The 23,997-nt window shown below is 39.7% G+C and overlaps 1 protein-coding gene across 1 annotated transcript; it reads left to right on the top strand.

Annotated features, from left to right (window-relative positions):
• Positions 1–1,047: 1,047 nt before the first annotated feature.
• LOC115752258 (receptor-like protein 4) lies at positions 1,048–10,585 on the top strand. Its single transcript, XM_030690369.2, has 9 exons — positions 1,048–1,282; positions 1,356–2,411; positions 3,173–3,323; positions 3,897–3,968; positions 4,818–4,886; positions 7,014–7,082; positions 7,721–7,798; positions 8,116–8,324; positions 9,992–10,585. The coding sequence occupies exons 1-9, from the start codon at positions 1,213–1,215 to the stop codon at positions 10,096–10,098; spliced, it is 1,881 nt and encodes a 626-aa protein (XP_030546229.1). The 5' UTR covers positions 1,048–1,212; the 3' UTR covers positions 10,099–10,585.
• The last annotated feature ends 13,412 nt before the right edge of the window (positions 10,586–23,997 follow it).

A 23,997-nucleotide genomic window follows, 5' to 3' on the forward strand; every position in this document is an offset into this window, starting at 1 on the left:
AAAACAAATCTATTTCTCCATTTCCCGAGAACAAAACTGGAAAAATTCATTTCTGCTCGAGAACTATTCTCCGAAACAGAAGTTTTACCAAACAGGCCCAAAGCGATCATTCGCCGTTTTAAGAACACCCGAGAAGGGTTTCGTTAACCAGTACCTCTTTCTATTTAATACTAATAGCAAGGTGTTTTTTATTTTTCTTTTTCGGGAGCATTAATAACGTACGATGCACGATGCACCCTAAACGCCAGTTTTAATTAAACCCATCCATAGGCGAAAGCTGTCACGGCATAAATAAGCAGAAAGTCGCTATTGATTCGAGGTGCCGCCAAGCCTTTCCCGGTCAATTCTTTCACATTTCAAGGTTGTCTCCCAATCCGCATATAGAGTTTCAAGTTGACGCCGACTCCCCGTCGCTTTTTTTCACCTTAATTTTCCCCGATTTCATTTTCAACTTAAAAGAGGGATTTTTATTTTTCCTTGTATTTCGTTTTGGGCTGAGGAAAACCCAGTCTCGTATTTTTATTTTCTTTCTTTTTCCCTCTTTAAAAAAATTTAAGGACTTAAAAATTATGAAAAATTATAAACTGATTCACACACATGTGGCGAATTTATTCATAATGAGTATTTGGGTCCGGAAAAACACTTGTGATATGTCCGCCAGCTTCCACCGAATTTTACCGTAATTACTGAGGTAGATGATACATGACAAAATCTCAATTGGTATGGTAAATTTACGCTGAATTCCACATAAATTTGAGGTAATTTGCTTGAAGTATTTGATTATTCAAATATTAATTTGAGATAAACTTATCATATACATACGTATCTTGATAATTCACAAAATTAATTTAAGATAAAAATGTCACCGTATTAATTTATGCTTCGAATGATTTTTGTTTTGGGAGAAGGGGGGGAACCCAATTTAATGATTCTAACTAGAAACTGGAAGGAGTAGTTGGGTCACAATTTCCGAAGGAAGCCGAAATTCCGTCGCCATTTCCTACCCAAATCCGAATCTTGTTAGCTTGACGCTCCAATCTTAGCTTTCTCTCTCTCTCTCTCTCTCTCTCTCCTCAGAAGCTTCACTCTCTCTCTACACTCTCTCTCTGCACTTCCTCATCGCTCTCGTGTTTTGCTGCAACACCTCGCCAAAAGCCAAGGCGAGAGGAGCTGGGGAAAAATTGCGGAAGCAGAGAGGAAGCAAAGCAGAGCATGTTCTCTCTCTTCTTCCTCCTCTCTCTCCCTCTCCTCTCTGCTTCCACTTCCACTCCATATCCCTACGGTAAGCTCAACTCCCCCCCTCTCTCTCTCTATAACTGTAATTAACTGACTGACCCATATCTCCATTTGCGCAGGCAATGTCTCCTACCACATAGACTGCGGCGGCCACACCCTCGCGGTCGACTCCTTCAACACCACGTGGCTCCCCGACCGCTTCTTCACCGGCGGGGCCGCCGCCGTCGTCTCGGAGCCCCTCCACTTCCGGCAGCCACAGGAGAAGACCCTCCGCTACTTCCCCCTCTCCTCCGGCAAGAAGAACTGCTACGTCGTCCCCGATTTGCCCCCCGGCCGCTACTACGTCCGCACCTTCACCGTCTACGACAACTACGACGGCAAGTCCCACTCCCCGAGCTTCGACGCCTCCGTCGAAGGCACCCTCGTCTTCAGCTGGCGCTCCCCCTGGCCCGGCGCCGTCGCTCGCGACGGCGCCTATTCCGATCTCTTCGCCTTCGTCAACGACGGCGAGGCCGACGTCTGCTTCTACAGCATTGCCACCGATCCCCCGGTAGTCGGGTCTCTCTCGCTCGTTCAAGTCGATCCGTTATCTTACGATTCCGCATCCGTAGGTAGCAATTATATTTTGGTCAACTACGGAAGAGTGGATTGTGGTTCCCCTCAGTGGGGGCCGGGTTTCAGCAACGACGCCGACTATTTCGGCCGGTCCTGGCAGTCAGATTACAACTCCCGGACCGCCAACACGCGCAAGATAATTGATGCTATCTCGACCGCGACCAGTATCACGGGGACCAATCAGCAACCCAATTATTTCCCCATGAAATTGTACCAGACTGCGGCGACAGCGGGTCAAATGGGGGCCCTGGAGTATGAATTGCAGGTGGACGCCAAGCTGGATTACTTGTTGTGGTTCCATTTCGCGGAGATCGATTCGAGAGTGAATAAGGCAGGCCAGAGGGTGTTTGATGTCATGGTGAACGGAGCGAACGCCACGAGGATCGATATTTATAAGGAGGTCGGACGATTTGCGGCTTTCGATTGGCATTACACCGTGAAGAATTTGAGCAGTACTGTGTTGGATGTGAAGCTGGTACCTGTTGTTGGTGCCCCATTGATTAGCGGAATCGAGAACTACGCGCTGGTTCCTGCCGATCTTGCTACTGATCCCCAGCAAGGTATGTACTTGGGAGTGAAATTGATGATGATTTTCGCCGGTCTATATGGTTTTGACTTTTCTGGTTAGGGAGATTAGATGTACTAGTCAAAAGCAGACTTTGACCAAATCATTCTTCTTCTAATTTTGATTTTTTTGTACTGTAATTAAAGCCATTAAAGCCGAAAGCTAGCTGGATACATTTGTTATTCCGGAATTTGGGCATTTGCTGGAACCTTAGACAGTTAAAGCTGTGATAGATGGGCATTTTAATGGATCTTAAGTTGGCAATTACTGGAAATGCATTTTGTATCAATTTTCTCTTCGGAGAATTCACTTCAATTGCTCATGTCAGATAAAGAATGCTCGACTGTATGGCTGAGAGGAAATATCAAACTACATGTCTTTTCCTTTCCAATGATCCACATCGCCAAGGGAAAAATGATGCCAAAGAAACCTTGCTTATGCATCAATAAGAAAGACATTCGGAGTAAGGTGTAAGTGGCCAACATTTACTTGAAATATTAGTTATCCGTTTGAAGTTGAAGCACATAACCTTTCATAAATTTTTTGTTGTAGAAAGGTCTCCATGTGGCCTAATGGAACATCTCTAGTACCAATGCCTGTTTGTCAATTTTCTCTTCTAGTTTCATGATATTGGAAGATGGGAACTCTTAATGGCTATCCTATGTATTGACACCCTGGGAGAAATTTTAATCTCTCACAATGGTAATACTAATGTTTTAGGAGAGATAATTGCAAAGACTTGTTTGTTATTGTCAGTGATTGCTATGAGATCATTGAAGGAGTCGCTTCGTGTTCCGGATAGAATGGGTTGGAATGGCGATCCTTGCGCTCCTACAAATTGGGATGCTTGGGAGGGAGTGACATGCCATACCAACAAGGACAAAACTGCTCTTGTAATTTATCAGATGTAAGCAATCCTTTATCATCTGCTTTACCTGTAACTTTTAGGAATTAAGACAACGAAGGTAGCTGTATGGGGGTATGCTAGTTTCAAACTACAATTACATGAAAGCAGAAATAATCTGGCTTCAAGCTGTAATTGTTGCTTCTTTTGCTGTTACACTGAGAGTGCTTCCATTTAGTTTACTCAAATATGGATAATCTTCCTGAACAATAGCATTTAACTCAGAATTCTGGAACTAGGATATGGTTGGTGGCCTGTATTGTACTCCGGAACAAGCAGGTTCGACAGGGCCATAACACGGTAACCTTAGATCGCGAGATCTCTATTGAAATAATTTTGTTGGTAGTACGTATGCAGAAGTGCAGATGTCTCTCTCTATATGGACTTTTCCTTTAGCAAGCATCTAATAGGCAAGAGTGTCCTCTCACCCCCCCCCACCCCCCCTGGGCCCCCCAAACCCCCACTCCCTCCCTCCCTCTCCGCACGTCTCTCTCTTCTCTCTCTCTCTCTTGATGCAAGTTAATTTTGGTTCTTCCCATCGAGCTTTAACAATTGAAACACGCCTACACCTTTCAGAGATCTTGGAAGTCAAGGCTTGAAGGGCTTTATAAGTGATCAAGTTGGTCTCCTGTCAAACTTGGTTAGCCTGTAAGTATCAACCATCAAATCTGTGCTTTCATGGTTCCACCATTACTACTGTTGCATTACGGCGTAGAAAAATGCTTCAAACATGGTCATTTCTTGCTTTTCTATTTTTTGTAGCGTTTTTAATAAGCCATTAGTTCTCTTCAGCTCATTTCCGTACTCTTAACACTTTCAAGAAGAAAGAACTTGCTTGGCAAAATTCATTGCCACCTAAAGGATCCACATTAAGTTATGTCAGTCTAATTCCAATACAGATGTCGGAGCATCCTGATGAAGAGGAATTACAGATTCTTGTCATTATCAGAACCCTCAACTTAACCATTTTTTCTACAAATAAGCAACGAGAGTATTCCTTACCAATGCATGTTCTCGTTCCCTCTTTTCCCCCTCATTAGTGATAATTCTCACATCACTGGAAGTCTTAGGCAAGAAGCTAGTACTGACAAGTGCATGAGGACCGCTTTTGGTTTGCAGACATGTTAGAATGTGCACCTGCACATCACTGTAAAAAATGCTAGAGTTATTTCATTTTCCTTTTTATATAGGTTATGGAACAGCCGCAAAGCCATTTGATTATCATCAAAGCCTTCCTGCGTTTGTTTTAATCTTGGGGTTCTAGTTTTCATAGTATTATCAATATGAGGTGTTTTTCAGGGCATTCTCTGTGGAGAGAAGCAGAGGATGTTTTTCTTTGTGTAACTACAAAATTGGAATATTAAACTAAATTCGGTTCTCAATTTGTCATCTCTAGACGTAGTTGGTCTACTGTTCCTTTTTCCTTTTCAGAGAAGGGGAACGATTGAGCTGGTATTACCTAAAGGACATACTGATAATTTTCCTTACTGACTGCAGGAACTTAAGTTCCAATTCTTTAGGGGGTAGTCTTCCATCAGGGCTCGGTCAAAAATCTCTTGTACGACTGTAAGTATTTGAAGCTCTGTCAGTTTACTATGCTACTATCTTAATAGTAACTGCATAAAAGTTTTTAAGAAATTGTGAGTTCAGAATTATTGCATAAAAAGCATTCATATCGCTGCTTTAATTTGTGCATTGTTGTTGCTAAAATTGCATGTTGCTCTTACTTGAGGAGGATTCCGTTCACCTGAGATGCATTGTGGTAAGGCCCTGCTGCAAAAATCACATGACTAGTGAAGCGCTACACTGTGTAGATTTTACGTGAAAATTATAAATCAAGGGTCCCACAAAAAAGCTTCCAATTTCATCATAGGAACAACTAGAGAATAAAAGGAAAAGTCTTGGCGGAGGGGTTGAAAAAAGTAGAGGCTATGAAGAAAATTATATCATCTTCCACATAAAGCACAAATACAAAAAAGCGGGAACTATACGCTACTGGCACCAATAGAAAAGAAGTGGTTTTGTTTGGTTTGGGTTGGGGGAGGGGGTGGAGGAGGTGGTGTTGAGGCACTAAAGGAGAAGAATGAGAGAGTTAATATCATCTGCTTGAGGATTTCCTATCTCTTGTGGAAGTTCAGCTGTCTTTAAGTTCTGATGACTTAGAAATATGAGCGAGGTTTTAATATATCACAATTGTAGTTATTAGTAATCTCATGGGGTATGAAAATCATCCTGCTGTTTTTTTCGTTGGGGAATTAGATTCCTTTAATGTTTTCGGTGTTTTTAATTCTCTGTCTCCCTGATATTTCTGCTTCATTTTTGTCAATAAACGGTTAAAAGTTCAGGGTAAACCCCCTATTCTTTGTTGCATATAGTGTAGATACCGTTAGTAGTCTTTTCATAATTGGTGATTGTATCTTCCCTGAAAATGCAGGTATAATGTTAAATTAGGTAATCTTAAGAAAAAAAGGGGGAAAAGAACACCAGAAGTGCCAAAATTTGTGGCGCTTACTTTAGTGCTAGTTTTTCGCTTGTTCACTAAATTGCCAAATCGGAGAAAAAACGATTACTTAACTACCAAATTAGAGAAATTCCAGCCAAACTAATTATGTGGCATTTGTTATTAAGGGCGAGGGTCGCGGCCCTCCCCCGGGGCTGCCACCGGCGCCGATCATTGCTGTTGATGGTGGGGCAATGACGGTGTGGGCTGTGCAAGCCCTTTCCTTTCCTTCTCTCTCTCTTTTTTTTTTTTTTTTGAACTTTTTCTATTTTTTTGCTTATTTTTTAATGTTTTATTTATTTTAACTTTAGCTTTTTTTATTGCTAACTGGATCCTCCGGTGAGCCACATAAGCTTAAGTTATTAATAAAAAAATGCCACGTAGAATTTCCGGCCAAGCATATCGGAGTTGGCACTTTTGATCATTTTTCAAAAAAGTTGGCACTTAAGTGATCCGAAAAAAAAAAGCGAGCCGACAAAAAAGTTCGGCACTAAAGTGAGTGGCATACACAAATTTTGGCATTTCTGCTGTTCTTTTGCCCAAAAAAATGTAACTAAAAAACGAAAAAGCCAATCTAAATATAATATAATATTCAGAAAAAATATAATGTTAAATTAGTTATAATATTCAGAGGCGGCTATCTAAATAGTGCGTTTCCCGTGGAATGTCACCTTACATTAGACAAATATTGGCTTATTATTATGTGAAACTTCTTGAAACCCTGTCCTCTGAAGGTTTGATTGAGTCAACCCCGTACTCAGGCCATAAAAACACTCGGAGTGAACTTGTGATTTTATTCCATGTATATCAACTATATCCTTTTTATCATTCCCTTTTGGTGTGTTTGGGCTTGCAAAAGACCCAAAGGTCAACAATGCAATTGCTATGTAATGTTTTGTGAGCCTTCATCTGTAGCATTGAGGTCACATTCCTCACCATTTCTTTTTTTCCCTGCATCTGTAGCATTGAAGTCACATGCCTTACCATTTCCTTGTTTTTTTTGTTATCTTTTCTTTTTTAGTAATCCACATGGACGTTCTTTCTTCCCTTTTTTTTTTTTGGGTCGAGTTCTTTCTTCCTTGATATCGTTCCTTTTTATAAGAGTGCATGTCTTCTACGCATCTTCAGAAGCAGCTTGCACTGCAAAGACTGTTCAGCAAACATACTTATCTTCTGTCAATTGCATTTTGCAGGGACTTATCGAATAATCAGTTTTTGGGTTTCATTCCAGATAGTCTAGCAGCTTCAAATCTGCAGCTTGTGTAAGTGTTTTCCCTTTGTTTAGTCCTGGTAAAAGTTAAGCATTGTTTTTGTATTTAGAATATAAAGGGTGGATGCAACAATGCTAATTAGCATATGAAAAATGCTAGATGTTGTAATATACCTAGTGGTATGGAATGAGTATTGTTCATGTAGGGCCAGAAGAGGTACTATGGATGGACTTCTCTTTCCTCCTTTTGCGTATCTGAAATATACAAATGATTTTAGTTATTTCAAATGTATTGGCCTATTAGTATTCTACATGTGGTGAAAAGGTGTGACTTAGTTGTTGAAGTTGAATAAGTAGAGGATAGACTCAACAACACAATAGATAACGGGTTTTTTTTTAGAAATCATGCGCTCGGAAGTACCAATTTGGAGAAAAGTACATGGCCTAAATTATTTCTGCAAGGACAATGGCATTTTTATCATCTCTAGAGGAAAATACACTAACACACGGTTGATTAGTTTTCTCCAAAGCGCGGGATGTAATGCCCTTAATTTTGTGCACCCTTGCTGCTGCTCTTGACTAGTGCTTGAAATTTGTCATCATGTGTTGGAGATGTTATTGAAGCAAGTGGATGATTTTAAGATTCTGTTAGTGCCTCATCACAATTCTTTCTTTTCTTTGATGGCCCAGATTATTGAATGGTAATCAATTAGAGGGAAGAGTGCCGGAAGAAGTCTACTCAATTGGTGTTCATGGTGGAGAAATAGAGTACGTTAACTTGAAAATTACTTTTTGCACAATATCTTCTTATTATCTCTTTCCACTAAGTCCTGTTCAGAAAACTTTGTGGATTCCATAGCTCAACAAAACTTAATTTGCATTTGGAGATGCAACAAATAGATTGCTATAACTGAAGTTTCATAACAAATTTCTTGAGTCGTGATTCATGTTCTGGGTCTGGAACTATGTGTTATTTCCCTAGTTTTCTGGATTTTGCATCCTTTATGCCTTTGTATATTGTTCACTAGTATAGTATCCTACTTTATAAGTTGGATAACTCTCTAACGTTATCCTTTGTTGTACAGCCTCTCTGGTAACAAAGGCTTGTGTGGTGTACCTTCTTTGCCTGCATGTCCTCTATTTTGGGAAAATGGTGCCTTGTCCACTGGTGGTAAAATTGGCATAGCCATATCTTGTCTTGTTGTGCTCTCTGTGCTGCTTTTGGTGGTATACATATGCTGCATAAGAAGGGGGAGGCATGATTATGACTTTGCACTACCTCATGAATTGATGTGTAAGTTGATGTCAGAAACCATTGGTTTATCGTCCTACAGATTTTTGCTCTTTCGCTCACTATGTTCTGCATGTTCAATCTAACCATTTTCTGAGGAGAGAAAGCTGGATCTGCTTGGTATGCCTTACTGTCTTATTAAACCAATTTATCCTTACGCTTTGCACACTGTGCATGATACTCCAAATATGCTGGGAGACGTACAATGGTTGCAGCTTCTTGCTTAGCATTTCTGGTTATAGTTATCGCACTAAATGTATTTCTCTGAAGATGTTAGAACTGCTGTTTGCAGAATCACTATAAAGCGCAGATCTTAATTCTTCCAGGCTCAAACTGAAATGTTCAGTCAGCCAAAAGTAAAAGTAGATGCGGATAGTTTTGTGGTGTTTTAATGCATCATTTGATCCTCTGCTCTCAAGGAACTAGGCCAGTACATATTTTGACTTACTTCTTGCTATTGGAGAGCATTATGCACTATGGTAATTTTGGCCAGTAAAATGCTATCTGCTTTTTATATCTAATGAAAAGATGCTTTCATCATTGTCTCCATTGACTACGTATCAACATTAGTCACCTTAGTTTCATAGATTAATCAATGATTGCAATGTGATGATAAAGATGAATGAGGTGTTGGCATACCTGACAAGGGTTTCAGAGTTAATGTACTTCTCTTGTCGAAACAGTAAAACTTTCATAGGCTAGGGCCCTTACCTTAATCATGTCCCCGCTAATTGGTTGGGCGTCGACTCCAACAGTTAATTAAAGCTACAGCATAGTTGAAGGTGCTCAAGTTAGTCGCTATGGTCATCTACTGACGATATGTCTGTGAAAGGAATAGAGTTCATCTCTGCCATCACTTACACATACTAACTTTACTTCTTTCCTTTCTCTATTTATTTGAGAAATTTAATTTTTTTTGTTTCTCATGGAAGATGAAGGTAATGCACTGGTTAGTTGATTCTCAATGACAGACAAATTTTTAGGCATAGGTCTAGACTCCAGTGATAGATTATATCATATATGATCACTTTTGATGTATCTCTTTCAATTTAGTTTGAGTTCTGCTCCTCAAAAACATGGTTAACATGGTCTTTGACATTGAGTCAGTCTCTTGGAATGGTCTCTTTCTTCCTTTTGATGAGGTTTAGTTTGCATAATACACTTACACAATAGTTGCTTCGCATCTTACATCTCATTACTAACCTTTTAGCTTGTGGGTGGGAAATCTTGTTTCTTCTCTCATCTCTTGCTTGTTAAACAATGTTCTTACCTGTAATTGGAGATAAAGCAAGTGTAGCTAACTGCTTTTTTTTGTGAATCCATACATTAGGTCCTAGAGCATGTAGCCTCTTCGGAAGTCCAAAAGGCTTACTTTACGATATGCACATTATCTAATTCATGCCTGGTTGTTAAGGTGTTCTTGCTTTTTTGGGAATATCAGTATGTTTACCTCACATAGTACAAGCTATAGTAGATGTTCTTTTGTAAGATCACAAGATCTTAGCACCTACTCACTGCTCATTAAAAATGTGTACAATTGTTGGTTGACACTTGTATGTTTTGACAGTCATTTTACTGGTTACGCTGTATTGATAATTAGTTGATGTAGATGCTTCAATTTCTGCGAGTCTTCTATTACTGCGTGTTTATTGTGATTCATCCTTCTACAGCGCTCTCTGCAAAGAGAAACCGGTATCAGAGAGAAAAGTCGCTAATGGTTCTAGAGATGGAAAGCCAACATGCTAAAATGCTGCCATCGAATTTAAGTCCCCGTTGACGGCCTCCAGTAGTGAGAACATCAATTTTGACAGCATTTTAGCACGAAGGAGCATAAATGGGACTCATCTGGTTTTGTAAATTTGATCAAAAGAGATGCAAGTGGCAGCAGCGCGTATAACAAGGTTGACTTGTAGGCCTGAGTTTGGCTTCTTCCAGACAATTTGCCTCTTCAATGGGGTCACAAGAAGTTTCATAACCTGTACAATGCATTGTATCATTGATGGAATATAGCTACATTGTATCATACCGCGATTCTGACGTAGATGAATACGCGCTTTGAATTGACAGTTCAAGTTATGTAAATGGCTTCACATATTCGTGTCAAGTGGTCCTGGTACATCACATTATTACTTAGTCTATGATTAGCTTCTAGCTGTTTTTGCCCTATGCAATGGGCTCTTTGGCTGACTAATGAGGGCTGGTCCATCTTTGGAGTACTCGTGACAATTTTGTTCTGTTCTCATCTGTACAGTAGGGTCCTCCTCTTCTTCTTTGTGAACCAGAGAAGGCTCTAATTTTGGAGTTTCTGCCTGAGCAACTTGTTACTCATTATGGTTGTTGTTGTGGAATTATGTCTTTGTCCACAAGACTACAAGAGTATTGCGTAGTTTGCTGCCTAGTTTTCCTTCCGACAGGCAAAACACGGCATTTTTTTCGGTTGCTGAACTCAGTTAATGCTTATCATCAGTATGGTTTTACTGCCCCAGATTGCTGCACATTGAAATCTTGTGTGAATTCAAATCTCACAAGATTTTGAAGGTTTCGATTCGCTCCAGCCACACTCAAAACAAAAATCTGCAACAACCACTAGTCATTGTTGCTCTTTGGGAATCGATTTATGACATAATATGATTTCAGAATTGGAAGAAAGTATCTCATGCACCGACAATAATGTGTCTTCAGTTGTTTTCTTCGGAGAAAGTTTTCCTAATTTCCTGGGGGCAAACGAATATCCACGACCCGGATTTAGGCCTGGCCATTATGGGACGGCATAATGTAGTTAAGAACAACTTTCATCCCCGGATGGCTACGATCTTCATTTGCTTGACTTTGAAGTTTAAACATGTCGAGCTCAAACCTAATTAATTCCACCTCCCGCCACCACCCCCCATTGACATTTGCAAAAGCATTCAATGAAACCCCCAAGTGAGCTTACATATATTCGTCGCCGGAGATTTTTGACAAAATTTTTGCAAGGTCAAACGCTTGCAGGGAAGATCAGGTGCCTCATTTGTCACAGCCTGGATTCCTGTCTGGCTACGTTAAGAGAGAAAAACCCTAGTGCACCTTCAAATGTCGCTGCGAGGCTAAGCACGTAACATACGACTGAAGGGATATGTATGATATTTTCACCGCAGATCCTGCGATAGTTTGTCAAAATGCCTTTTCCTTTCCTGGGGGTGTTCAAAGTCCAGTTGGGGGTTGTCCAACCAAGAAACGTGGAGTTATTTTTATTCGTGCCGGGACCCACTTCCAGCAACTTGTCCCCTCCAATCGTGGTCGTCGGTTCTTGACTCGTTCTCTGCTGCTTATAAAGAAAGGAAGGGGACGATATATCTCCCCACCAAGTCTTCCTATTCTGCTGACATTTTTTTTTTTTTGTTTTAGGTTTCACTGCTTAGACATTAAGTCTCCTGTCATATCGATTCACGTCGTTTGCTCCATATATGTCAACTTGCTCGGAGAGAGGGAGAGAGGAGGAGAGGGAGAAAGAGTGACGCCGATGTATATTGTCTTTAGAAGCATTTAAAGAAGACGATTAGGAAGGAGAGTTTAAGATTAATAATGCTATGGAGACCCGCAAATCAGAGTTGGGTTTGAACCCGTTCAGACAACCACTTAAGCCGGAGTTTATTGTTTTCTAATGCAAGTGTACGTACTATAACTTTTGCGGCATATAATGAACATGTTTTTACACGTAACGATGACACAGCTCAATGACTTCAAGAGGCAAAGCTGCAATAAAAGTAATCAGAACCCCAACTGTGCTGTCAGGGCCCTCTCCAGTTTAAGTGAGGGGGATCTTGAATATCCCTTTTGACCAGATTTCCTTGATTTTCCTAGATCGCTAATGACGCATTACTATAATAATCCCTCTCGGTTCGTCGCACAATAGAACAATGCGAAGCATAAATGAAAACGCGTATGAATATTTCGCGAGCCTAATGAATTGAAAGAGCTGTGGCGCTTGAAAACCGAGTTGCATCCACGTGATTGTTCGGGGATACCACCGAAGTTCAGCCTCAGAAACTAATCTGTCTCCATTAAGATAATCACCTTCTTGATAGAGTAAAGATGTGTGCATGTACAGCCTGATTTTGTTGCCATCCGTTAGTCAATTATTCTCTGAGAAGGGCAAATTCGGGGGTTTGATTTCTTGATGATTAAATATATCCGTTGGCCATTAGGTTATGTTATAATGATGATTTATCATATTTCTATGCCTTATGAAGAAAGAAAGACCGTGGATGTCTAGTCACAAACAGGGCAAACCTAAACCAGCAACTAATTTTTCCTGGACTGCGTTCCTTCTCGTTCTAAAACTACAGCTATGGCGAGAGTCTTCTCTGGGTTCTCTACAGTGAACCCTTTTGTTTTGAGCTTGACCCTAATAAGAACAAGCCAATCCATCTTCTCCAACCATCAATTCATTTGCCAAACCCTAATCCTAACTAGACAGTAACGTTTGGCCATATATGGTCTTGTCAATAAACATGGTCGAGACATGGAGAAAGTTCGACTACGGATAACGGTATATCGCGAGAAAGGTTTTAGGTTTCGAATGGCAATATTCCTATATCTTATGATTGTTCCACTAAATAAGCATCAAGCATGGAGCGCACGTCAACTTTTTTTCTGCTCGGAAATATAGTAAATCTCAATCATCATCTGTCGCACGTAAAGAAAAGCACAATAATACAACATTTGATGGACAAATACTATGATACATACATAAACATCAGATCATCGACTAAACATGCATATTTTTCTCAAACATGAGAGGAAACAGAAAAAAAAAGGCTGATGCTAGTTGAGTATATCAGATCTTCGACCACCGGGCCAGAAAATGTTTGCACCACCAGGCAACCACCGCCACCGCCACCAATCAGCCATCCCATTCTTTCCCAGGAAACTAAAGATCTGACATCTAATCGTTCTTTAAGAATATCAAGGCGCTACACTGTTCTTACTCAAACTTGAGTTTGACTTTTTCTTCCCATCAATACAGCCAAAGAACCAAAACCCCTCTGGTCACATCATATGATGTTCCTCACCAAGTAAAGGGCCTCACATTTCAAACTTCCAGCGTGTCCAGAGGGCAAAGAAACGCGTAATGTGGAGTCCAATCCAATCCCACGGTCTGTGTTAATTCAGATGATAACACCCGAAAAGATAAGAAACAATTAAAAGGATATTTGCATTTGAAAATTGCTAATCTAACAGTTTAATAATACTGTCAGTTATTTTTTATTACACAATCTTTCAATTAAATAGTACTTTATGCAAAATACGCGGTGATGATATGTGGATTTACAGTTGAGATTATACCATATTTGATCGTATTGACAGAAAAATATTTCCTTTTGCATTTATATACACACATATAAGAAAGGTAAGTGTGTGCGTGTGAATTCAGAAACAGATGGGCATTTTGTTGACTTGATTGACCTCGATAGCTGCACAAAGTCTCCTCCTCCATTGCTATCGCCCCACTCGGTCCCTGTTGTTTAAAAATTCCACGTAAGAATAGTACAGATGGGCATATGTTATGTGACCATGCACTTGTTATTTTAATCTGTTGAATGTATAGGTTGAATCATGAGTTTGGCAAGTAGCATCTAATGTGAACAGGCGGTGATGACGATTGACCAGGAAAGATGGGATTCGAGGCTTATCTGCTGCACGAAAATAAATCCAAAGAAAGATACTCTCTCTCTCTCTCTCTCTCTCTCTCTCTCTCAACTTCTCAAGTGGCCTCATTATTTGACCTGGTAACATGGCGTCCTATTGGAGCCATGTCGGCAACATATTTCCCCAAGTACAAGATAATTAGGGTTTTGTCTTTTTAAATTCCCAAGTTGGGTATTGGCCCATTAAAAGCAGTACGTTCGCTCGCTACACGTGATTCATTATTCTAACGGCGCTAGGGTTGCGAATATCATCTCTTGATGGTTATTTGAATTCCGGGGGAGATCTTTTCCTGCGGACCGGGTCTGGTTAGATGTTTCTATGCTTCTAATAAGTCAAATGCGCAAAGTTTTATCTTTGGAGATGCAGATATAACGGGATTTTTAGTCGACTGCGCGCTGGATTTTCCAATGCTTCTACATCGCTCAAGGCTCTCGATTATTTTAAACTCGATTTAGGCGACACGATCGTGACCTTAGGATCTTATTGACCGAAATTAATTTGAAGATTCAATTTGCGTGATTCCCACTTTCCAAAATATTCTCGTAAAGAGGAACTTTCATTTGGAATGATGGACTCTATAATTCTCGTGCTATTCTTATTACTATATACTTTCGGTTCTATATTGTACGTACGTATGCACATGACTTTTAAACCCCGATCTTGATTGCTGCACGAAAACCAGTGACCGGGTCAAAGTAAACTCGACCCGCGGGATGGGACTCAATTTGGTGGGGGGCCACCTGAAAATGAGAGAGAGAGAGAGAGAGAGAGAGGGATTGCGATGCTGAAGTGGCAGTTTGCAATGCAAGCTGTCTTGCTGACGTGGACATCGAACCAAAAGGAAATGTTGTTTTTTCGACTGGAAGAAGGGGAGAGAAATAATCGCACCTTATCTCTTCAATCAAAGATACGGTCCGTCGAGCCAATGGGATGAGTTATGCGGGATACGGGAAGGTCATAGTGGGAAATTTATGACGTCATCTCCTATCGAATTTTTACTTGGAAAAAAATTCTAAATAAGAGTCTTAACTCTTAAGAGCCCTCAATTCTTCAAATAAAGACCTGTTATGGGTTTTGTTTAAAATAAGGTTAGTACTACGAAAAACCTCAAAATAATACACATGTGACGAATTTATCTCAAATTATTTTTTTGATTATGAAAAACGTCAAACCGGTACACTCGCGATAAATTTATCCCAAACTATTTTTTTTAACCATCAAAAATCCTAAACTTGTACACATGTGACAAATTTACACTAAACTAATCTTTTTTCGTCACAAAAATCTCTAAATTAGTATAGTTGTGACAAACGGAAGATAAAAATCATAAACCAACCGCCACGTGTCATCTAACCGAGCAATTTGATAATTAAATTTAATGAAAACTAATATAGGGTAAATTTGTCACGGATGTACCAATTTGGGGTAAATTTGTCAAAGTGTACCAGCCTAGGATTTTTTTGTGGTAAAAAAAAATAATTTATGATAAATTTGTCGCAGATATATCAATTTAAAAAAAAATTGTTATATTAATCTTTTAAAATAAGAGCCCAAAGTACCATAATATATTAACATGCTTCTTATCCCTTCCTTCGCATGTAAGGACATTCCTTCTAAGGTCGTGTGATTCTCCCCGGAAAATTGAGTGGCCGATTATTTATTCGGAAAATTCGCAGATGCTATTGAAAACATCAAATGTTTTCGGCATCCTCAGCAACATCAAAGAAATTTGATCCCTCTCTCAATAGGATAATTACCGCAGGTATCTTCCTTCCTCCTTAGGCAAAGTACATAAAGCCCTCGTTACCTCCCACATTTTGTCAATTTACATCCTCTATTATCTAGAAATACATGTTCGCATCCTCCAACGAAACCATCCATCGACACAAATGACCAATTATCCTACCGATCCGTGATTTACCTACACAAGTCTTAACACACACAAACTGTGGTCTCTGCGCTATCCACCGTGACTTGCGGTCGTTGGTCGCTGTCCCTCGACCTTCGACCGCTATCCTATGCTGCCACCGTCGATGCCGTCCCCCCCTCGCCCCTTCCCTCTCACGTGCTCATCACGATTCCCTCTTTCTCTCTACCACTTGATCTAAGGTCGCGGGGCAACGATGGATGACCTTGGCTTGACATGGTCCGGTGAGAACGAGGGGGTGCGATGGATGGAGAAGAGAGAGAGATGTCCATAAGGGTTCAAAGCCATATACACAAGACGAGATCTAATTAAAGTCGTGTAACATACGTACAACATCTATTAGAAGAATGGCATCAATGCTTCGAACTTTATATTGTAGAGTGAACTAAGGCTCCATTCGTGAACTTCCAGAAAAATGTTATCCGCATTTTCCGGCGTTCAGTCCATGAAAAATGAACTAATCAAGAAAAATATTTTCTGTCAATGGAAAAAATACCTTCGGAAGTACGGAAAATGATTTCCTCTTTGAAATCAATTTCCCTTCTCTCCTCTCTACACAACTTCACATTCATTTTCCTTTTAATTATTTCATTTTTTTTCTTTTATTTTTATTTTTCTTTTCTTTCTTCCTTTACCAATCGGCAGCCTCAAATGCACCGGATCTAGTGAAGCAAGGTCCCCGCTCAAGGCTAGCGAGGCACGGCTCGGCTCGGCTCGTCCTTGCTCGAGACCAACAAGCTCGAGCCTTGCCTTGCCTACCTCGAGCAAGGCTGAGCCTCGATGGATCTAGCGAGGCAAGGCTCAAGCTCGCTAGCAACCAATAGAGGAAGAAAAAAGAGGAAATACAAACTTATTAAAAAACTCAAAATTGCGAAATTACTAAAGACTCGCAATAATTAAAGAAATTACAAAAATTCCACGTACGCGCCGGATGTGTCACGTAGGTCCATGTTAACAATTTCCGATCACACGATGACACAATAAAGCAAATGATAAAAAATATTTTTCTTTCAAATGACAGAAAATAGTTTCCATTTAATTTTTGGATTTTAGTCAAACTCTGTTCATTTTTTTTTTAAGAATGTGATATTTCTAGAAAATGCTTTCCGGAAAGTTATTTTCTAGGAAATTGTCAATATTTTTCGATGTTCAATTGAAATATAAAAATGAGCTGGTGAATATTTTTCGCAATTTGGTATAGAAAATTACATTTAATTTTTCTCCATGCACTCCTTATAATATTTGGTCAAATAATAATTATTATTATCTTGTCATTTTTCATTTTTTTAAATTTGATTTTTTTTATTTTAAAAAATTTCTTTTTCTTTACTTTTCTTTTTTTATGTATTTTCTATTATCCTTTCTTCTTCATCGGCCACAGGCCAGCTCGAACCTCGCTAGAAAGAAAAGATAAAATAAAAAAATAAAAAATATATATATGAAAAATAAGAAAATCAAAAAAAGAAAAGAAAAGAAGAATAAAAGTATAATTAAAAAAAAAAGAATGTGAAAGTGGAGGAGAAAAGACGAGAGAAAATATTTTCCTCTTCTCAAAAAGAGAAAATCATTTCCCCCACTTTTGAAGGTATTTTTTGTGGGTGAAAAATATTTTTCTAAAAGTTATTTTTCAAGAAATCCGGATTATTACGACCACCAACTCTTTCACAAAATACGGAAAAATCTCTCCCACATGTCTAGACTCAATAGTCACACAGGAGAAATACGGATTGTTGCGACTCCGACCCAAGCTCAATATGTGAGGGAGAAATTGTTAAGGTTATTTTACATCGATTGTGGAAAGAGTTGGTGATCGGTTTATAAATGTAATAAAAAGTCTCATTATTTAAGTTAATTTTTGGATTGGGAGATTCAAGACCATCCAACAACGTAACCCTTCTCGAGAAAATTGCCCCCCAAGCGTGACTTTTCTTTCTTTTCTCTGGTTTCTTTAACGTGGGTATCAACAAATGGACGAATCAACAATTTCAACTTCGTCGGTGGGCCGACGTAGATGGGAACACTCGCATCGTTTACAAGTTCTTGAGGCTGATTGATTTTGACTTATCTTAGTGTTGAAAAATGTGATTAGAGTTCAGGGCAAAAATACACACTAGACGAGCTCCCGTGAAGTCATCCTTAGCACAGACCACGGAATGGATTGTGAGTTTCCTGAGGTCAAATTTTTCCTATGATTTTTTAATGTTTAAAGTCAACCGAGGGTGCGGTCGGAAAGTTCATCACAAATAATCAACTCAAGAAGCTATTCAAGCCAAGCTGGAGGCATTTGACTTTCCTTTTTCCTGGATGCTAAAACAAAGCATGATCAAAATTCAAGATCTCGCAAAATGATGTGCGCTAGAGCTCCGGCGTCGGTCCATGACGCATGATGCGAATATGTATGGAGTTTGTTCAATGTAAAAAAAAAAAAAAAAAAGCCATTAGAAAAAAAAGAGAGAGAGAAAAGAACCCTCTTTTCTATTTGACGTTGCAAAATTTTCCTTAAACCGACGTTCAAAATTATGGAGTTTCTCTAGAACGCATAAAACGTAAGAGATTATATGCAACGAGTCTTTTTAAATTATTTATGATTAAATGTCACGTCAATCGATAATCGAATGAGTTATTGAACACAGTGATTTGAACGGTAAATCTAAAAATCACGTGTGTGGTATGGTCAACTATAAAATTAGGATGTTTGGCGCCCAAACCCTTGTCCCGCCCCCGCGACTCGCAAGTAATAGAGGGAACTAATGAATGAAACCATCGTTACTGAAATAACTACTCTCGAATAAGCAAATTACATGTAGCCTAAATCTAATTACCGATCAATTAAGTCAAGGTGGTGAGGCGACCACGTAGTTTGACCCCGAAAGTTCGGGTCTCTGTCCGCGTCGGCGTAAGAGTGATTAAGCAGCAGTCAATCACTCGGTTCCACTTGTATGGATTTCCGAACTAGTTTTTTTTTTTTTTTCATATTTCGATTTCTTTTTTTTGTTTGTTTGTGGTAATTGTATTTTTTTTTTTTTTTGGCATGGTTTATTGTGCGTGCAAGTTGTGTGGTTTGCGTGTGAACAGATTAATGCGTGTGGCTGACGGCTTGACCCGAAGGGGGCCTAATTATGATGTGGGTAGCACGAGAAAGAATTTTTTCAGACCATAGCTGGTTTTTTTCTTGTCCGGAATTCACGGGGAAATTCTTCTTGATCACGAATACCCTTCCTTGATTTACCTTCCTAAGGAGGAAAAATGCGAGAAATTAACCTTCTCGAGGATTGATTCTCAAAACGAATGCACCTTGGATCAACTAATAATTTCCTTACCATGTAACGAAATCGAGAGGTTTTTGTACTTCGTCTGTTATTTTTTTATTGGAGGAAGCTTTTCTGTCTTTCAACTAAGCATGTGATTGTTGGGTTGCAAATGTGGCCACTAGCCAACTTCCCGAGGAGAGGATAGTGGTTGTTTTTCTGGTGGCGGCGACGGCAGCCGAGGCACCAGAGTTAAAGAAGGAGAAGCTCGTGGTTGTTTTGTTGGTAGCGTAGGAGGTGAACGATAGGCCCGAGGGACGGATTAGAACTTTGAGCAACGGAGGGAGGGACAGAAAGCTTGGGTCTTTTGTATCTTTAAGGGTTCATGCCACGAAAAATTTCAAATCGGTACATTTATGGTAATTTTACTCAAAAATGGTACACGTGTGACAAATTTATTCCAAACTAATTTTTTAACGGCCGAAACTTCAAACCGGTTTTTTTGTGACAAATTTACGTTCCGTTAGCTCCGTAAAATTAGTTATTACCACGAAAAACCTCAAATCGATACATATGTAACAAACGAGGGTAAAAAATCCAAACTAGTACACCCGTCACCTGTCACATGTCATCTAACTTGGCAATTTAACAGTAAAATTCAACGGAAACTAATGGATTATGAATTTGTCACGGGTGTATCACTTTAAAATTTTTTATGGTAAAAAAATCTATTTTGAGATAAACGTGTCACATGTACATCGGTTTGAAATTTTTTGTTGTAAAAAATATTTAGTATGGGGTAAACGTGTCATATGTGTATCGGTTTGAGATTTTTTGTGGTAAAAAATGTAGTTTGGGTCAAACGTGTCATGTATGCACCAATTTAACAATTTTCTTGGTATTAATTCTATTTTCAATCCTTGCAATTGTTTTTTTTTTTTTTTCGTTTGACTCGGTATATTTGCCACTTGTTATAGCAAAGTCAACATACGCATTAAATTTCGTTGTCCAAGTCAGCAGCTCGGTTGTCCACGTTAGCATCTCTCTCGTAGGTCTTCGTCTTGGCTGGAGAAAATCAATTTGTCCGGAATTCGACCCCGGAGAATCCTATGGAGACTACGGTTGTAACGACATAAAATACGAGGCCCTAAGGATAAATTTTTGTATTTAGAAGATGGACCATTTTCTTCGTAATTTCCCTTTTCTTCTTTCCTTTGGTGGCGGCGGCTAGATCAGTTTATTTATTATGGAAGCACGTATGCTTTGATGACGATGACTTAAAAATATCGTAAGTAGTTGAGCTTTGAGTCATTCATCATCCACTGGCAGATGCTCAATGTTGATCACATAAATCATCTCATCATCTTTCCTACTTATTAAAAAAACAAAACAAAACAATCTTGAAAGGGCTGATAATCAGGTAAGGTTGACATCACCACGAAATTTCACATCACGAAATCTCCAGCTAATGAGTTACTTATATCACGAAATTTTCACGGAGTACCCGGTCAACGTGACGTCTTCTAAGTGCGCGCACGACAGTTGCGGAAACCGCGTTCGTACTAATCAATTAAATCTCGTAAAATCCTCGATCGAAGCTCGCAATCTTATGAGAAAAGAGGGTCGCGTTTTCTCCCCCACAAGCAATTCCCATCCTACTGGCAACATCGGTTAAATCGCAGGACCATCTCCACCGAAGATTCGATTTCTAGACGCATCGTATTGGAGCCCTAGAGTGCGTGTCGATGGCAGTTGGAGCAAACCCGGGTGGTCGTCGGTGGACATCGAGGTGGCGGATCCATCACGAGTCAAAATATCTCATGTCATGTCCAACCGGGAGATCGATCGATCGAGCCGAAGAGGGGGAAAGTGGCACATGCGTCGCACCGATATCGTTGTTTATTTGCCCCGAACGATAGAATCACGTGTTCCCATAATCACACGCCAACACCAGGAAAACGATACGCACGGGCGTCGCTATCCCACAAAACTCATGTCCGATTCTCTCCTCCCGCCATTGGCCAGCAGATATCTGTTGCGAACTTGATCCATTCGCGAACAAATCTTTCTTCACGACAAATTGAGAAATGACTATTGTCATTGGCCATGTCATGTAGTGCATTTGTTTGTAATTTAGAACGTGAAAGGAGCGTGCGTTCAATTGGTGAAGCACTGAGAGATATGGATGCATGAGTTAAGCATGGCAATTGCCAACTCAGGAGATAACCCCACGACGTAGGTTGGACCAATAGCCGAGGTTAGAATTTCTAAAAAAACCATCATTAGGGAATTTGTGGATGAAGAGATGATTGTAGATTAGAAGCCAAAGTGCACCAAACAGTGCTCGAAGCTTTATCTGAATCAAAAGGAGCAGCCTCGCCTTTAATGGTACGTACTAGTTGGTTACCACGCAAATTGATGCTCTCTTTTTTTATCCCAATAAAAGTGAGGCGGGGATGAGAGATTATGCTTTAAGATATGCTTAGATGTTTGTTTATCCGAATTGGTGACGTCACCAAGATAAACTATTTTAATTTCTGCTCAAGGAAGGAAGGAGTGACGAGGAAAAGGATGTTGATAAGTGAGACAACCCATTGCCATATTTGTGTATCTTGAGGCAGATTGTGCATCATACGTTGCACCATGATGTCAAAAGGAGGTCCCTCTTCCTTATATACTAAAGATGGCTTAGGTTAAGTAGGACAGGTAAGAAATTATTTTTTTTTTCCCATTTCCGGAGTAATCGAGAAATCATTACACGGGTGCTCGGTGCATGTCCTGAGCGACTTCGGGATTGTAGGATATGATGGGTCACGCCGGATATAACGGCTTATATTCATTTTAACGGATGTGTCGGTTCACCGATGTTCTCTCGATAATCTGGGTTAGACCGTATTTCAATATTTCACACATATATTCTAAATAGGCTGAGCGTTTATTAGGGAGAAGAAATAGCATATTGAGTATAAATCGTTCTTACTTCTAGTTTATATAGTCAAGATATGTTCGTTCAAAGGAATAAAGGCGAGTATAAGTCCTAAACATTTTAGTTTTCTGTTGGCCGTCTATTTTATGATGATAACTGCCCACCATCTCACCGTCCATTGCATTAAGAATGGATAAGTCTGTTTATAGTAGGGACCTTTCTTTTCTTTTCTTTTTTTTTGAGTCTTCACTGGTGATGTGTGCAAGGCACATCGTTTGTCCTATGATCTGATGTCTACTTTGAAAACGAGGAAATAGCGTGGCATCTAAAGTTAGAAACGTGTGAATAATAATAATAATTTAAAGATCGTTCTATCTTTCGAATTCGATCTCTCTCTCTCTCTCTCTCTCACACTCTCTATCTTCTTAATTTGGCTAAAACACACGATTGAGCCATCTATATACCATCGAATGAAATGGATAATTTAGAATAAGAATCAGTGCAAAGTACATTAATGACATTAGAATGTTTAAATGCCCGCTCGAAATGGGGTCACTGTTTAGCACTGCCTTTTCTTGTCAATCACTCTTGGTATAGCTATCGTAAAATCCACTGACAGCCAAAAAAAAAAAAAAAGGAGGGACATGTTAAAGATGTAATGACGATAATAACAACAATAGTGAAAAAAAAAAAAAAAACAGTGGTACCGGTTCGCCATCATGGGGCCCGACATTCACGTTCCCACTTGGAGGGGATGGTGATGATAATTCGGAGAAATCATTGAAATTAGACACGAATCAAAGGCCAGCCTTTTCCGCGACACCAACCACCGTACGTACGTCTACTGTTTCCTCGAGAACCATCCGTTCTTAGCAAAATAGGAAAAGATACGAATGATATTGAACTTTAGAATATGTTCAATTTAATCTACGGACTATACGAAAATATTTAATATTATCTTTCATTAATTCAAATTCAGAGATAATGACGAACAATATTAAATATTTTCACATAGTCTATGGATTAGATTAAACATGTATCAAAAAGCTAAATATCACAATAAAAAAAAATTGAAAATTCAAGGACGACGTTATATGTTGAGTATAAAATTTAGAAATCAAATTGGATAAATTAAAATTTTAAAAGTTATATTACGTATCATGCCAAAGTTGATGGACTGGTCGTGTCATTATCTCTAGCGTAATAGATGCGGGAGAAGAAAAAAAATGTAATAATGTCCAAAACAGTAATTTCAATTTTTCCTTTTTTGGGTTTTTTTTTTTTTTTGAAGGGGTGGGGAAATTAAAATATGAACTGGATAAACAAAGACGCGTGAAGAATCTATTAGCGGGACCCACGGGACCAGATATCGCATCGGGAGATGGGGGATAAAATAGTAATTTTCCGCTTTGGCTCGACCCACCGTCTCGGGCGCTTGGTTTCATCAACTTGCACTTGCAGTGTGGACCCCGCTTTTCTCGCCCCCAGGAATCGTCCGTACGGAATCCCCTCCCCCCTCCCCTCTCTCTCCTGCTCTGTTGATTAGTCAAGTACAGTACAAAGCTAATCCTATTTTTACTATGCTATGAGAAGAGGGGAGATCAATTCTACATATGTCGTAATCCCCGATGAACCGTGAGAGTATTTCGACTGGGGGTCCGTCCGCTGCGTTGGCGTCTCGGGGACACTGTGCTCCGAGCGATCGCTATCTCGATTGCGTTCCGCTCATGGATCTGTCGATGGCAAGCGGGAACCGTTGAACATGGAATTGAATCAAGAGGAGGTGATGATGTTTAAGTACGCGATGGTTCCGATTGACAAACGCGATGTTTCACTTCGTGAATTGTCTATAAATGGTGAAAATGGGAGCAAAATTTTGCCCCC

This window comes from Rhodamnia argentea, chromosome 5 (assembly GCF_020921035.1).
Source record: "Rhodamnia argentea isolate NSW1041297 chromosome 5, ASM2092103v1, whole genome shotgun sequence".
NCBI classification, from domain to species: Eukaryota; Viridiplantae; Streptophyta; class Magnoliopsida; order Myrtales; family Myrtaceae; genus Rhodamnia; species Rhodamnia argentea.

What these genes read in the sequence shown, in the direction of transcription:
- LOC115752258 (XM_030690369.2), top strand. Translation starts at nt 1,213, where the DNA reads ATGTTCTCTCTCTTCTTCCTCCTCTCTCTCCCTCTCCTCTCTGCTTCC. An exon ending in TGCTACTGATCCCCAGCAAG is followed by an intron (nt 2,412 to 3,172) that starts GTATGTACTTGG and finishes TGTTATTGTCAG; the next exon opens with TGATTGCTATGAGATCATTG. An exon ending in ACTACCTCATGAATTGATGT is followed by an intron (nt 8,325 to 9,991) that starts GTAAGTTGATGT and finishes ATCCTTCTACAG; the next exon opens with CGCTCTCTGCAAAGAGAAAC.